Raw genomic sequence first — 13505 nt, forward strand, 5'->3', positions numbered from 1 at the left:
GATGCCCACACACACACACACACACACACACACACACACACACACACACACACACAAAGACACAGGTTGCGCTTCACACAATTCCTCCACCTTCCCCTCCTCTGTGGGTTTGTCAATACTCAGAAGGCTGAAAAGTCATGGCTGTAGCCTTCTGTGTGTGTGTGTGTGTGTGTGTGTGTGTGTGTGTGTGTGTGTGTGTGTGTGTGTGTGTGTGTGCGTGCGTGCGTGCGCGCTCAGGCCTTTAGCATGCTCATTTCCTGATGAGCACATTCGAGCCCCAATTACTTCACATTTCAAAGGCGGCAGATGAAAAACTGACAACATTTGAAATCACTTCAGTGGAAATGGGTAGAAATCACAGTGTTGAATGAAAAGGCGTTTTAAAAGAGGGGCTCCATGTCTTTCCGCATGTGTGTGTGCGTGTGTGTGTGTGGAGACATTAATCTGTTTACGCAGTCACACTGTAGGGACTCGTTTTCCTCACGGGGACAAACTGCAAGTCCTCGTGATGTAAATCATTAAATTTTAGGGTGAAGACGTTAAAGGTGAGGATATGTCTCCAAGAAATGAATGCAAGTCTGCTCAACGTCCCCCAAAAGGGCTGGAAAGACGACTGTGCATGTGTGTGTGTGTGTGTGTGTGTGTGTGTGTGTGTGGTGGAAAGCCGTTTAAAGGGAGATCTCTCTAGGGGTTGTTTCAGAGGGCAGGAGGCAGCTACACACACAGCACCGCAGGGGGGCTGTATCGTTTGAAGGCTTGGCGGCGTCTGCTCTTGCACACCAACACAAACACACACATGCGCACAAACAAACACACGCGCACGCAAACACGCATCTCTACGAGTGACACGCTCAACGCACGGAGCCTCTTTTCTGGAAATTTCCACAGCTATCGCTGAAATATCCTCGCCGGTGTCGTGATGCGCGTGTTTATTTGTGTGGATGTCGGCTATTAGCGGCTCTTTAGCTCATGCGAGCGCACGCCTCTGTCTTTGCAAGGACGTGCACACAAGCACGCAAGCGCACACACAGCACAGACATGCAAATTATCTTTTCTTCCTCCTCCACGGTAGGAAGAGAAAACAAAAGTGAACGGAGCAACGAAAACAATTAGCCCAATCAAGGGTGACAGAAGGCAATTAGAAGTAAAAGGTTTGAGCTGCCAAAAGCTACTCTATTACTGAGAAATCTGCTGGTGGAGTGCGCTGTTGAATAGGCTGAAGACACATGACTGACTCTCTTAACAGTTTAAAGGTGCGCGCAGGGCGTGAAGCGTCATCCGGCCCTGAACCTCTGAAATGAGCGGCTGCTTCTTGTCCATTTTGAGCTGCGAGACGTTTCCAAAAGGTGTCATCAAGACACGTCGTGTCGAAATGAGCGGCTGCACGTCGGCGTGCTCGACAAAGAGGTTCCTGTTGAATCAATTCACATTATCTCCGAGCTGCGCAGAGAGAGGTCTCGACTGAAGAAGCTGCTTTAAGTATTTTCAGCATTTACTGTAAGCAAGGAAACCCAGGTGGGAAACAAAGACAGGTGTGAGCCAAAATCTAGGCCACGTTTCCCAGAAAGCCTGCTGTTTGGGATTTTTTCCAAGTGCACTCACAGGCCATATGTGCATTTAAAGAGTTATGGGCTGCTGCAATCAGCCCTGTGCAGCTACACCATCACAAGTCACAGTCCTCATGTGCAAGGATGGATTGAAAAGTTCAGCTGAAGCACTGTGAGGCTTCAACAGGCAGCATTTTCCAACACTGCTCTCCTCCCTGCTGGACGGCAGTACTTAAGTAGGTTTGTTGCTGGGACAGAACAACAGAAATGACCCAACAAACGACTGTCAGCACGAAGACACCCCACTTGATTTGAACCTCATATTGGCTTTGGCTGAACTTTGGGAAGCACAGAACCGTTGCTTATGTCTTGCAGTCTCTCCACAAAGCTGTCGCCTCTGCCAGCACGGCGCAGTACGACTGAACGATGGACTCTGTCGTTTGGGGTGAGGATGGATAAAGCCCAAGCGAAGCTCAGTCAAAACACGAGTGTCAAAGTCAAAATAAGCGCCGTGCGGGTCTCCATCAAAGCACAACGCGGCCTTTCAGGCGGCTCTCGTCCCCCTTCTTTCATGGTGTGGACACCTTGTTTACATACTTCTCACGCCTCACACATGCAGTAGCGCACCAGAGGTCTGTCGCCTCTTCATGTTTATGTGCAGAAGCTGCTGACTCCTCCGAGCTAATGTGGAATAGATGGCTTTTCACACTCACTTTGACGATGAGTACAGCTGTATGCACTCATGTAACAACCGCTCACTCTCTCAGGTCGCTTTGCATCAACGCTCACAGGCAACAGAGGAAGCAGGGCCACCAGTTCCTCCATTAAAGGTGGCATTAAGACGTCTAGATTCATGGGTGGCTTGTGACCGGGATCATAAACACAAACACCACGTGCACCTGCTGAATGACGGGGCTGACAACATGGATGACAAGAAGGGAAACTACACCAGACTGCTTTTGATATTTCTGTCTCACCTCAGGGATCCATAAGGCACAGCTGACGTGGACCCACTTGGTTCCACTGCGGGTGGGCTTGAGGGCCCCCCCTCTCTTGGGGCAGAGCAGGCATTTGGGCTGGACGCCCAGAGCGCAGGTCCGACACAGCCAGTTCCCCTGGGGTACCTTCAGGATGCCGTAACACGCCTGCGACGGGGCGAAGAGAAAGAAATGAAAGGACGGATTGTTAAAGTGCTATCAGACAGACAAAATGTCAAACTGCTGTCAAAATGTAACGTGTCTATATGCTAAGCTAACAGGCTGCTAGCTGTAATTTCATTTTCAGTGGACAGAAGCAGCATCAACCATCTCATCTAACATTTTCCCAAAATTCCCAATAAGAAGGTGGAAAGTTGTGATTTAAGTGTAATATTCATACAGGAGGTTTTGCATGTTGAAGCCTTTTGACTACTTATTCCACTGAAAGTACTGGTGACCATTTCCCTGCCCTCCAGCCCAGTCAGCGCTCTCAGCTCAGTCTGCTACGAAGACAAACTTGCAGCAGCAATTGGAAAATTGCTTTCGAAACACAGCCTTCATTGTTCCGTTTAATCTCTCTTGAAGGTGTGTTATCATCACGAAATGACTGCACTGGAGCTCCAGCACCCACGATGCGACAGCCGGCTTCTGTGCCACGTTTCCACCAGCCGTGCCGTCGGGAAATCAGACCCACAAGAAGCACAGCGAACACACATGGACTCTGTGCAACAGCCAATGTGAATCTGGAGGCTTGGATTTTTCCACAAGCACAAAAGCAGCCCCCATTGGCAACTTTCAGCAAGCTGCCTGCAACGTAGGAAAATTTGGTGTGCTACTAATTTTCGAGCAATACACTCAGATTCTGCCAATTTTATGCACAAAGTCTGCTTAAAAAAAAATCACTGTGATGGTTTTTAAATGATAAAAATCCATGACGGTACCATCGTTTCATTAAATATATTTATTATTTTGAGAGAAGTTGCTCATTTTTTTAACAGCTTCAATAAAGAAGTAAGAGCGGGGCCAGACTGGAGGAGAGAGAGAACAATGATTTACAGCAGGATTTCAACCCAGACGTGATTTTAACAAGCTGCGCCACAAGGCCACCCCATCGCCTTGTTTTTATGTCGGAATCTTTTCATTTTTGGAAACGGCATACTTTCCGCGGTCGCTGCTTCTGAACCAAAAAACTAAGAAAGTAATTACAGTCTGCTGCTTATTTCTTCTGCCATATAAAATTAGCAAATTCACAAATTTCAAAGTGACACATGGCAGCACTCCTCCTCGCTCTCTTTTATCTCATCCTACAGCTCTTTACACACACACACACACACACACACACACACACACACACACACACACGCAAAAACACTCAAACAAGTCCCTCCCCATATCAGCGTCCCGCCCAAAAATCTGCTTTCAGCTAGAATTACATCGACTTAGGGAAACGAGACATTTCCAAAGAGCCACTTGGTGTCGTTTTAAAGACACAGCCGGTTATCGTACCATCACGCTCCGCCTGCTTCCCCTTCCATTAACACATTTTTCATGCCAACATAAGAGGGCACTGACTTATATTCAATAAGACGCAGTCCTGAGGGTCAGAGACGGAGGAAGATTTTATTGTCAGATATGATTTAGTCCTGAACTGCCTCAAAGTGCCTCTGCTGTGGGAGTGACTCCCTCCTAACGCCTCTTTCTCCTCCATTATTAGAACTTGTGCGTCAGATCCATCCAGTCTAATTTCTAACGACTGAAGTCAAACTTTCGCTTCTGTCGCTGAGGTGAAAAGACAAAATGACGGGAAAGCGAGGGAAAGCACAAACTTCACACTGACAGCAGTGAAAAAACGACTCCGTCATTAGAAGCAATTAAAGCTTAAATTACTGATCAAAGGATTTTATTGATCACACAAAGCACGCGGGGCCTGTTTGGTGCCTGCTGAAGGTTAGAGGGAGAACAGTCAGTGCTGAATGAGCTGACTCCACAAAAGCAACAATATCACTTCAAACTGGTCGAGAGCAGCGGTTTCCTTCACTGCTCGTTATGTTTTGTGTTCGTGACACCTCCATGTTTGGCAGTTCTTCTTCGACCAAACACAAAGTGGGGAAACACTTGATGTGATCCCGCGGTTCAGTCTGGATGAACTGGTCCCGACATTGTTTGCATCTCGTGTACTTTGAATGGAAACAACCTACAGGTCTTCATTTCACCTGTCAGAGCACTTCAGTCTCAAACCCAGCGCGCAAAATGTGATTTGATTTGTGATCAGCATATTTGAGTTGTTACAGACTTCTTCTGCTGAATGATGCGGCCCTCTGGTTGCTGTTTATTCTGGCATATTAAACATACATATTTACATTTCTACATCTCATATTTCTTATTATCTGTGGTTGATGTATATTGTTGTATAATGTACATATTTTTACATATTTCTCACATATTTTTACATATTCACTAAAATATTACTTTCCTTTTTCTATATTGTTCCTGTTGTAACAATAAAGTGGCACGGTGGACCAGTGGTAACACTGTCGCCTCACAGCTAGGGTTCGACTCCCGCCTGGGACGCTGTGAGCGCTGGGGGGCATGTCCTCCACCTGCCCTCGGTGCCTACTGCCCTCTGTCTCGAGTTTGCATGTTCTCCCCGTGTTCACCTGGGGGATCCTCCATAAAATGAAACCCCCCCTCTAAAAAACATGCATGAAGATCACAACCTGACCAATGGTGACAAAAGGAACTGGGTCCCTGGGCACCATCAGCTGGCAGCCCACCTCTCCTGGTCTGCCACGGAGGAAGGACTTACCAGGATGGGTCAAACACGGAGGAATAATTTCACCGTGTGTTGTTGTGTTCACCAATGCATGGTGATTAATAAAGTATGTGTCGTGTCTTATCTTATCTTATTTTATCTTATCTTGTACAACAGGAGCAACTGCAACAGACCAGTTTCCCCTCAGGGATCACTCGGATTCAGATAATCAATCAGGAATATGCCGACTTGTGCACCCCGAGTGGCTGCGGAGCAAACCTGGGTTCAGTGTCTTGCAAAGGACACCTTCACATGTGGACCGCTAATCTGGATTAAAGAGCTACACAACATGCATGAGGGACTGAGATGATCCTGTTATATTTTTCTAAATAATTCCACTTTTATTTCATATGCAGAGGAAATTAATATACATTTAACTAGCAATTACTGATTAATAACTCACTGCGTTAGATAATGGAGGATATTTGGTGGCAGGTGGCACAGGAAGCAGCTGTTTTTTTTACCCCACATTGTGAGTGAAATATTAGGTGACAGACCCTCATGAGATCTGGTCTGCAGTTGGAGGTAACTATTTCCATCCAGTCATAACAGCCGGCGCGCAGAGGCAGTCTGATGACACTGAAGGTGTGCTGGTGCCGACGGGGCCGACAGACAAATTAACACTGTGTCAGTGTGTAACAAACACAGCGGAGCCCCTCAAGCCTCGGGTTGTCGCAGGCAGCGTTTGTGAAATTGCTGCCGTACGTGTACTTTCATGCCGTAGATAAATGAAGTCAGAGGGAGAAAAACACGAGTGTCGCACAGCTTTGAGGAAAACAGCAAATCCTTGTCTCTGAACAACCTTGATTTTGTATTTTACATTCCCGCTTTCAGCATTTCCCAGGTTTTTTTTCCCCCCGTGAAGCCAAAAGGATGCTTAAAACTACACAAGCACGCACCAAAACACACACAAAGTACGCTACAACAGAGAGATAAGCCGCTTAATCCCTTAATTCCTGACCTGATGGACGCAGACGTTGCACTTGTCGCAGAAGACCATCTCGTTGCCGTCCTCTCCCTCCGGCGAGCGGCAGACGTCGCACACCACGTCCTCGTCGTACTCGATGCCCAGGCCTTCCTCCGTCTCGATGGCCTGCCGCATCTTCTCCTCGCAAACGCTCTCCAGCTCGACCAGCACGCACTCCATCGTCAGCTCGTCCAGCTCTGGTAACGCTGGTGGGGAGAGGACGGGAAAGTAAAGCTTGATTAGTTTTCCTTTATCGTCTCAAACTCGAAGCCAATCATCCTGCGATAAGGCAGGGAGGACTGAGAGGGAGGACGGAGGAGGAGCGGTGATTAGGAGTGTTTTACTCCTTTTTTTAATGTGTTTTTGAGAGAAAGGTGCCTTAATGCAGATCCTCTCCACTGTTAAAAAAAAAGTGTTGAAAGCAGAGACGTGGCCGCTGGTAGGAGGGATGAATATCTGAGAAAATACTAATCCTGTACCGCGCAATTAAAAACCAAGAGTGCAGTAACAGGGTCAGCGAGTCTCCTCATCCACCAGGACGGCAGTAATGGGAAGCTGCCCATCGCAAACTCAAAACCAGTGAGCTAATTCACCAAATTCCAGTTATTTCTTGGCCAGAACTTTGTCTCGCACTTAAATTGGAAACGCAAACAGCTTTCCTTTGCGAGTCCACCTCACACAAGACGCTTTCTGTTTCCTTTGGTCCGCCTGAGGATGAAGCGTGCTGAAAATCAGCCGCAGGGTGTGGGAGTACGAGGGGCGGCAGCTGAGAGAGATGCTGCACGCGCTCTGTCACTACGAGCCCGTTTCACTATCAAAGCCAGAGAAGCGACGGGATTCGCCGGCGAGCCCTTCCCGCTGACAGCTCGCCGCGTGCCGGCGTTAGCATTCGTGCTCCATTTGCATCTCAAAGTAATGCCTTGCTCTAAGGCTGGTTAATAGTTGATGAAACCTGATTTAACCGGCCAATGCGAGCTTTCTTCCTCATGAAAAAGTAAAACATTTGAGGTACGAGGAAAACAAACAGGCTGGCAGTGAGATCACACTGATTATTACAAAACGAGGATTTTAGGAGACGCCACTTGGACTTGGACAAATCCTGCATGCTGGCTGTAAATGAAGACCAGAACATCCAAGTAACAGAGAGCATTAAGAGCGAGGTGATGACTTTTACATTCAGTATTAACATTCCTCCGTCACATTTCCTCGCCCGAACGCTCCAAGCAGCCGTAAAGAAACTTCTGCTGTCCTGACTTCTGCAGCCCGGGATTATTTATTGATTTATTTGAAGGATTCAGCTCTCAGCTGGGAGGTCTTTTAAGTGGAGCTGAGCATCCTGTGTCTCTATCTATTATTTATGTCACTCGATCCCTTCCCATCCAAAAATAAAAAAACAACTTTATTTACTGATTCTTGAGCAGCTTATTGCCAAAGGGGCTGATGTGCAATGTGAGCCGCAGCTGCGCGTAAACACGCAGGGCTCAGATTCACACCGCTGCTGCACATGCAACTAGGGCTGGGCGATGTGGCTGAAAACTCTATCACGATATAAGTGTTGTATATCTGTCGATATCGATAATTATTGATATTTTTTATGACCTATTTAAAATAAGGACCAGGAGAAAAATACATTCAATTTATACATTTTTATTCTAAATTGAACCTTCCTCTGATTATAATCCCCTCAGCTATCAAGGCAGAAAGGAAAAGAAATGTCAACACAACCATGGAAAACACTCAAATAATAAATGTAAAAAAAGTGTAAAAATGTAAACAGAGAGAAACCTTTTTCTGTAGGTTTAGTGCAGAAAGTTCACAAGCTGATTCACCTTCTGCTGAATAAAATGTTTTCAAATATGTGCAGTGTTTTGGAAACATAGCCGAAACTGAGGTGGACTTGACATCAGTAACATACAAACAAACATGATAGACAGCACAGTAACACTGACCGAACTATAAAACCAGCCTAGACATATGAACAACTTTAGTCACTCTTCTTACTCTAAACATACCTGAACTATTCGATTAGATTTTTATTGCAAGTGTGTTTAAAAAAAAAAGTACGTGTAAGAGATGTTTGTAACCTGGCTTCTCCTCAGTGCTCAGTGAAGCATGTCTTTAGCTATATGATATGCCGCTGCCTCCGTTACGTCTTCAAGCCTTTTAGATGATTTGTCATCAGGCACGCACGGCTAAGGTGGTTAAATAAATTTGTGGTGTTACCGGTCTTGCACAAGTTACAGACCACATTGATCTGACTACGGTCCGACTTATAAAATCCAAAAAACTCCATACTGGCGAGCTGACTTTCCCTTTTCTATCGACGATTTCTTCGCTCGCTGCAGCGCTCACTTTCTATTTCTCATCTCACTCCTCGCGGAGCATCGACGAGACAACGACACAGCGCAACCGAACTTGATAATGTTACATGATTGCCGTGTTAGCGTGTCTCTCTCACTGATTAGCGATTACTCCCTACATTGCTCAGTTACCTGAGGGCGAGTGCCTTTGTTCATGCAACCAACCTCGCTTCGCAACTTCAGGTTTCTTCCAACGAAGAAAAAAAAATTCTCGAATGTTTTATCGATATTAATGACCTGTCTATCGCGAGACATATCGCTATCGTTTTGTCGCCCAGCCCTACGTGCAACGGTAAAAATCAGCTTTCAAACTGACGTCTGACGTTGAGAACGGGTCAGCTGTCGAGTCGTGTGTTAGTCTGGAGTTTGGTTTTAATGAAGAGGTGAATGGAAGAAAGAGTGTGACCGAGCTGAAGCTGTGGATTTAGGAGAAAAGGGAAGCAGAGTTAGACATTAACCTGCTGTGACATTTATATCATGACCTGAACACGCACACGCGCAGGAGGGAGGGAGAGTGTGTGTGTGTGTGTGTGTGTGTGTGTGTGTGTGTGTGTGTGTGTGTGTGTGTGTGTGTGTGTGTGTGTGTGTGTGTGTGTGTGTGTGTGCTCTCAGTGTATTTACTTTCTATTTATCTTCTGTGTGTGTTTGTGTTTGCACATGACAGCTGTGTGCACATGTACATACACATTTATCATTGTGTGTGTGCTCATGATTGCACTTCTCTGCCTGAAAGCAACACAGTATCCAACGTGCACACACACTCATGCACAAACACATGCATGCATACACACACACACACACACACACACACACACACACACACACACACACAAAAGACAGACACATGAACTGACTTTTCCTTTAGTTTCCAGTGAGTTCGACTGCTTTTGTTCTGCACATTATCCACGCAGTGTGTGCCTTCATGTCTAATTTTACTTAACTTATTTCATTGAATGCATTATCACGCTATGAAGCCTGATCTGCAAAACCATGTTATATCACTCCTGACAGACTGTATGCTTTGCAGTGTTTCATGCTGCTGTAACGGGCTGGTTTTCTGCTTCCTCTTAGCCGAACGATCTGAAAATCGTATTAACCCCATCTCTAAATCTCGCCAAATAGCCAAAATTCGACTGTGCCCGGTATCAACACTCTGCCTCCAAGCACACACACTCGTATACATGTGTACAGTAAGAAGAGGACTGGGACAGAAAATGCTGAATCATCCGTCCGGAGCCGTATAACCTCGCCCAGCAGAGCCGATCAACCATCTGTTTGTTTGGTCTAGCATTGAAGGTTATGAGAAACAACCCACTGCTGCTCCTGGAAGAGGCTGTGTGTGTGTGTGTGTGTGTGTGTGTGTGTGTGTGTGTGTGTGTGTGTGTGTGCGCGCACGCGTGTGTGTGTTTGATTTAAGGACAATGTGTCCCAGAAATAAGGTCTGAAACCCCGGTGGGGATTTCTAAACACAATTACTGCGCTTTATCTGAAAGGAGCCGATCAGATATCGAACAAAATGGTGGAGATGGGAGAGATGCTCGGGGTCAGCAGTTGTCACCATGGCAAAATGGAGAAGGCAGCAAAGCCAAGGAGAGAGGCAACGACGGTAAAAGAAGCTATAGTGGAGTATATTCAGAGCATCTGCAGGTTTCAGAAAGCAAACTTTAAGAGTTTCAGAGAAATTCAGACATGAAGCTGAAAGCAAATGATCCCAGGATAAATTCTGTGAAACAAAACAGTCTCATTCAGCTGAAAAGCAGCCTTTGCTGGTCCAATCCCTCTGGGAAGCTTTGATGAACTGACTGCAAAGCTAAATGGGGACAGTTTATATAACTTAAAGTGATTTCTCAATAATGAAGTCCTCTTTGCCAATGTGCAAAAATCAGCAGCTTTAATCATGAAGAGAGAAGCTACCAGTGCCAGGTGAGCCTCTGTGTTCTGCAGGGTTTAGAAATCTGTGGAGGCTTTCCATGCTGGTCCACCAGTATTGATGAGTTTCACATCGATCAGGAACGATTGGTTTGTCAGAGCCGAGGGGTGGAACGACCTGCTGCAGGAGAACAGTGGAGCCTTTGGCGTCATACACCGGAAAGGGGAGACCGATGTTCCACACTGCAGGTTTATGCTACAATTTATTTATCAGTGAAACATGCAAAACGTCGCTCCAGCTTCTAAACTGTTAGGATTTTCTGCTTGTCTCTGTTTGATATCATTGTAAACAGAATATCTTTGAATTTTGAACGGTTGGATGGAAAAAATGAGCAATCTGAAGCAGAGCCTTGGAAACTCTGATGAGCACTTTTCACTTGTTTTCAATTATCCCAGATTTTACTGTGGCCCCACATTTACACAAAGATCAGAAGGAATTTTTCTGTCCAGCGTCAAAAACGAGGCAGCCGGTCAGTTTCCGCTCACCCATCTGTCTGAACTCGTGGTTGACCAGCTCCAGCCAGGCCACGTCCAGGTCGTCCAGGTCATAGCAGCTGTAGCGCTGGCTGGGCGGAGGCTGCAGGCCGCCCTCCCTCTCCTGCCCGCTGCTGTACAGGCCGCCCGTCAACTCCGGCAGCAACCTGGAGCAAACGCAAAGACATGAGAGCTCATCATGCGGTCTGCAAACAGCGAGCTTTGTTAGCGTCATGTTTGGTTCCTTGTCTTTCAAAGTGGCTGAAGAATAATTTCTCCCTCACTTCACCTTTGACAACCAGTGCGCTTGTCAACCCTCAACCTGCTTTTACTGAACATAACATATTCCATGTCAGGGTAAAGAAACAGCAAGCATATCCTGACTATTTACTATTTCAAATGCTGAGATGAAAAAATTATGTAAACTCTAAATAATAAATTAAATCATAACAACCAACACTGCTGCAAAGTTGACTCATTTGCAAACTGTAAAAGAGGTCTTAAAACCGAAACTTTGATGAATAAATTGAGTGAAATCAGTGCATGTTTCAGGCGTAAAGATCAACACAAGTCAAACACAGAGAAAGAGGAGCGGTCAACAGCGGCGTGATGGTCAGCAGCAGCATGTATGACACACGTCTGCAGACTCAACACACATTAGACCCCATTAGCGTCACGTGACGTCATGTATGCAACGCGTTTTTGTTGCGTCCTCCTTTATATTTAAGCTTCTCCCATTGTTAGCCAGGCTTTGTAGCTAAAAGGCTTCTGTTCTCTCTTTTAATTGCGTTTATTGTTGATGTATGATCGGGACTCTGCACATGGTGTTTTATTTTGAAAAGTTACCGGATTCTCTACACCGTTCCTGTGTCTGACTTCCTGTCTGGCTTAATCTGGTCTGAAACGATGATGGACTGCGTGTATTGTGTAGAACGGCAGCGACTCGCTCCGTCAGATGCGTCGTGGACGGAACGTGTTCGCGGCCAGTCGAATTTAAGGGTCAGTTTTACTTCTTATCTCTACCCATACGCACCTCTCGCCAGTTAAACGCTGTTCATCATGGTTACGTTGCCACCTCATATAATCCAGCCTGGTTTCAGTGTTTAGTGATTCAGTCGCTTTGAAGAAGGACTTTCGTCCCGACATGCTGCACATACTCGACTGTGTGGTCATTTCTAAACGCTCTACATGACAGCTCTGTGACTAACGCTGAAATCCTCCACTTCTCATGACAACAGGAATTACTGGGAAGCCCTTCTCATGTCTGGGGCTCTCCCTTACAGCCAAGTCCTGACCTTGTGGTCGAGAAAGACTGAATCAGAGTTTGACGAATGCCAAAAAAGCCACCAAAAAAAAAAAAAAAAAAGCAATCAAAACAATGACAAATCAAGCGGTTGTAGGCAGCGGTGACAGGAAGCTCCTGCAGGCAGTGTCTGGTTCTCTGGAGCCTCGGGCCTCAGTGTCTCTGTCAACAACAGCAGGAAATGGGGTCAGGAACTCTGCTCGACCCACTGGGAACCAATAAAGACTCAAACACGCTCATACACACAACTGCGCGCACACACACGCTCAGACCCTCATAAAACATCTGGACACTCTAAGAGCCAATTGATAGATGGAGACATGAAAAATACACAATAAGAGGCGCACACTAAACACACAAACGCCATCAGGCCAGGAGACGCCACCCCTGAGTAATCAGAGGGAAATTGACACACTGGGCAGATAACGCACACTCACCCTCCATTTCCCCAAAACAGCTCTGTGTTTTGCATGGAAACACACACACACACACACACACACACACACACACACACACACACAGACACACACACACATGCCGGTGAATCACACACCCGCCTGGTGAAGTCGTGACCTTTGTGCGAAAAGGTGAAGTGCTTCAGTGATCACAACAACAAAACAAAACAACCTTTGGCTCTCTGCGCAGCTCCCGTCTTCAGCGCCTCATTAGCATACCACACAGTCATTATCATCATCGTCCTCCGTCACCGCCGTCGCCCTCGCGTCAAGCAGCACCGCGATCATCATCATCATCATCATCCTCATCATTATCCTCCCCATTATTAGCACCACTACTGCCATCATCATAACAACAGCTGCCACTACTTAATTCAGTAATCTGCGCTGGAATGACATTTCACACGCGTTGCCAGCGCAGTTCCAATATGAAATGGAAAATAACAGAAACAATTAAAAAAATCATTTTCATAGTAACAGGTGGAAACAGGTGACTTCACTTCATCACTGATTATTTGGACTGAAAGCTAAATCAGAGTGAGTTATCCCAGTATATAATAAAATATGGAAATAGGAGTAATTATACAATATTAGAGAGATGAAACATCTAATTGTCCACGACGTAGAAACACTATTAATTCCAACAACTCCTCTTTTTATTCCTTCACTTCCAGTCTTCCG

General features: G+C 46.1%; 1 protein-coding gene across 2 annotated transcripts in view; it reads right to left on the reverse strand.

The window, feature by feature from the left end:
- Positions 1 to 13505, reverse strand: part of jade2 (jade family PHD finger 2) — a 186990-nt gene that overhangs the window by 79195 nt on the left and 94290 nt on the right. For both annotated transcript variants that reach the window (XM_070982656.1, XM_070982655.1), the window contains exons 5-7: positions 11079 to 11233; positions 6298 to 6509; positions 2525 to 2692 (exon numbers count right to left, since the gene is read on the reverse strand). In XM_070982656.1, the coding sequence (XP_070838757.1) occupies positions 2525 to 2692; positions 6298 to 6509; positions 11079 to 11233 (535 nt within the window). The remainder of the gene's footprint in view (positions 1 to 2524; positions 2693 to 6297; positions 6510 to 11078; positions 11234 to 13505) is intronic.

Source organism: Chaetodon trifascialis, chromosome 16 (assembly GCF_039877785.1).
Source record: "Chaetodon trifascialis isolate fChaTrf1 chromosome 16, fChaTrf1.hap1, whole genome shotgun sequence".
Taxonomy (NCBI): domain Eukaryota; kingdom Metazoa; phylum Chordata; class Actinopteri; order Chaetodontiformes; family Chaetodontidae; genus Chaetodon; species Chaetodon trifascialis.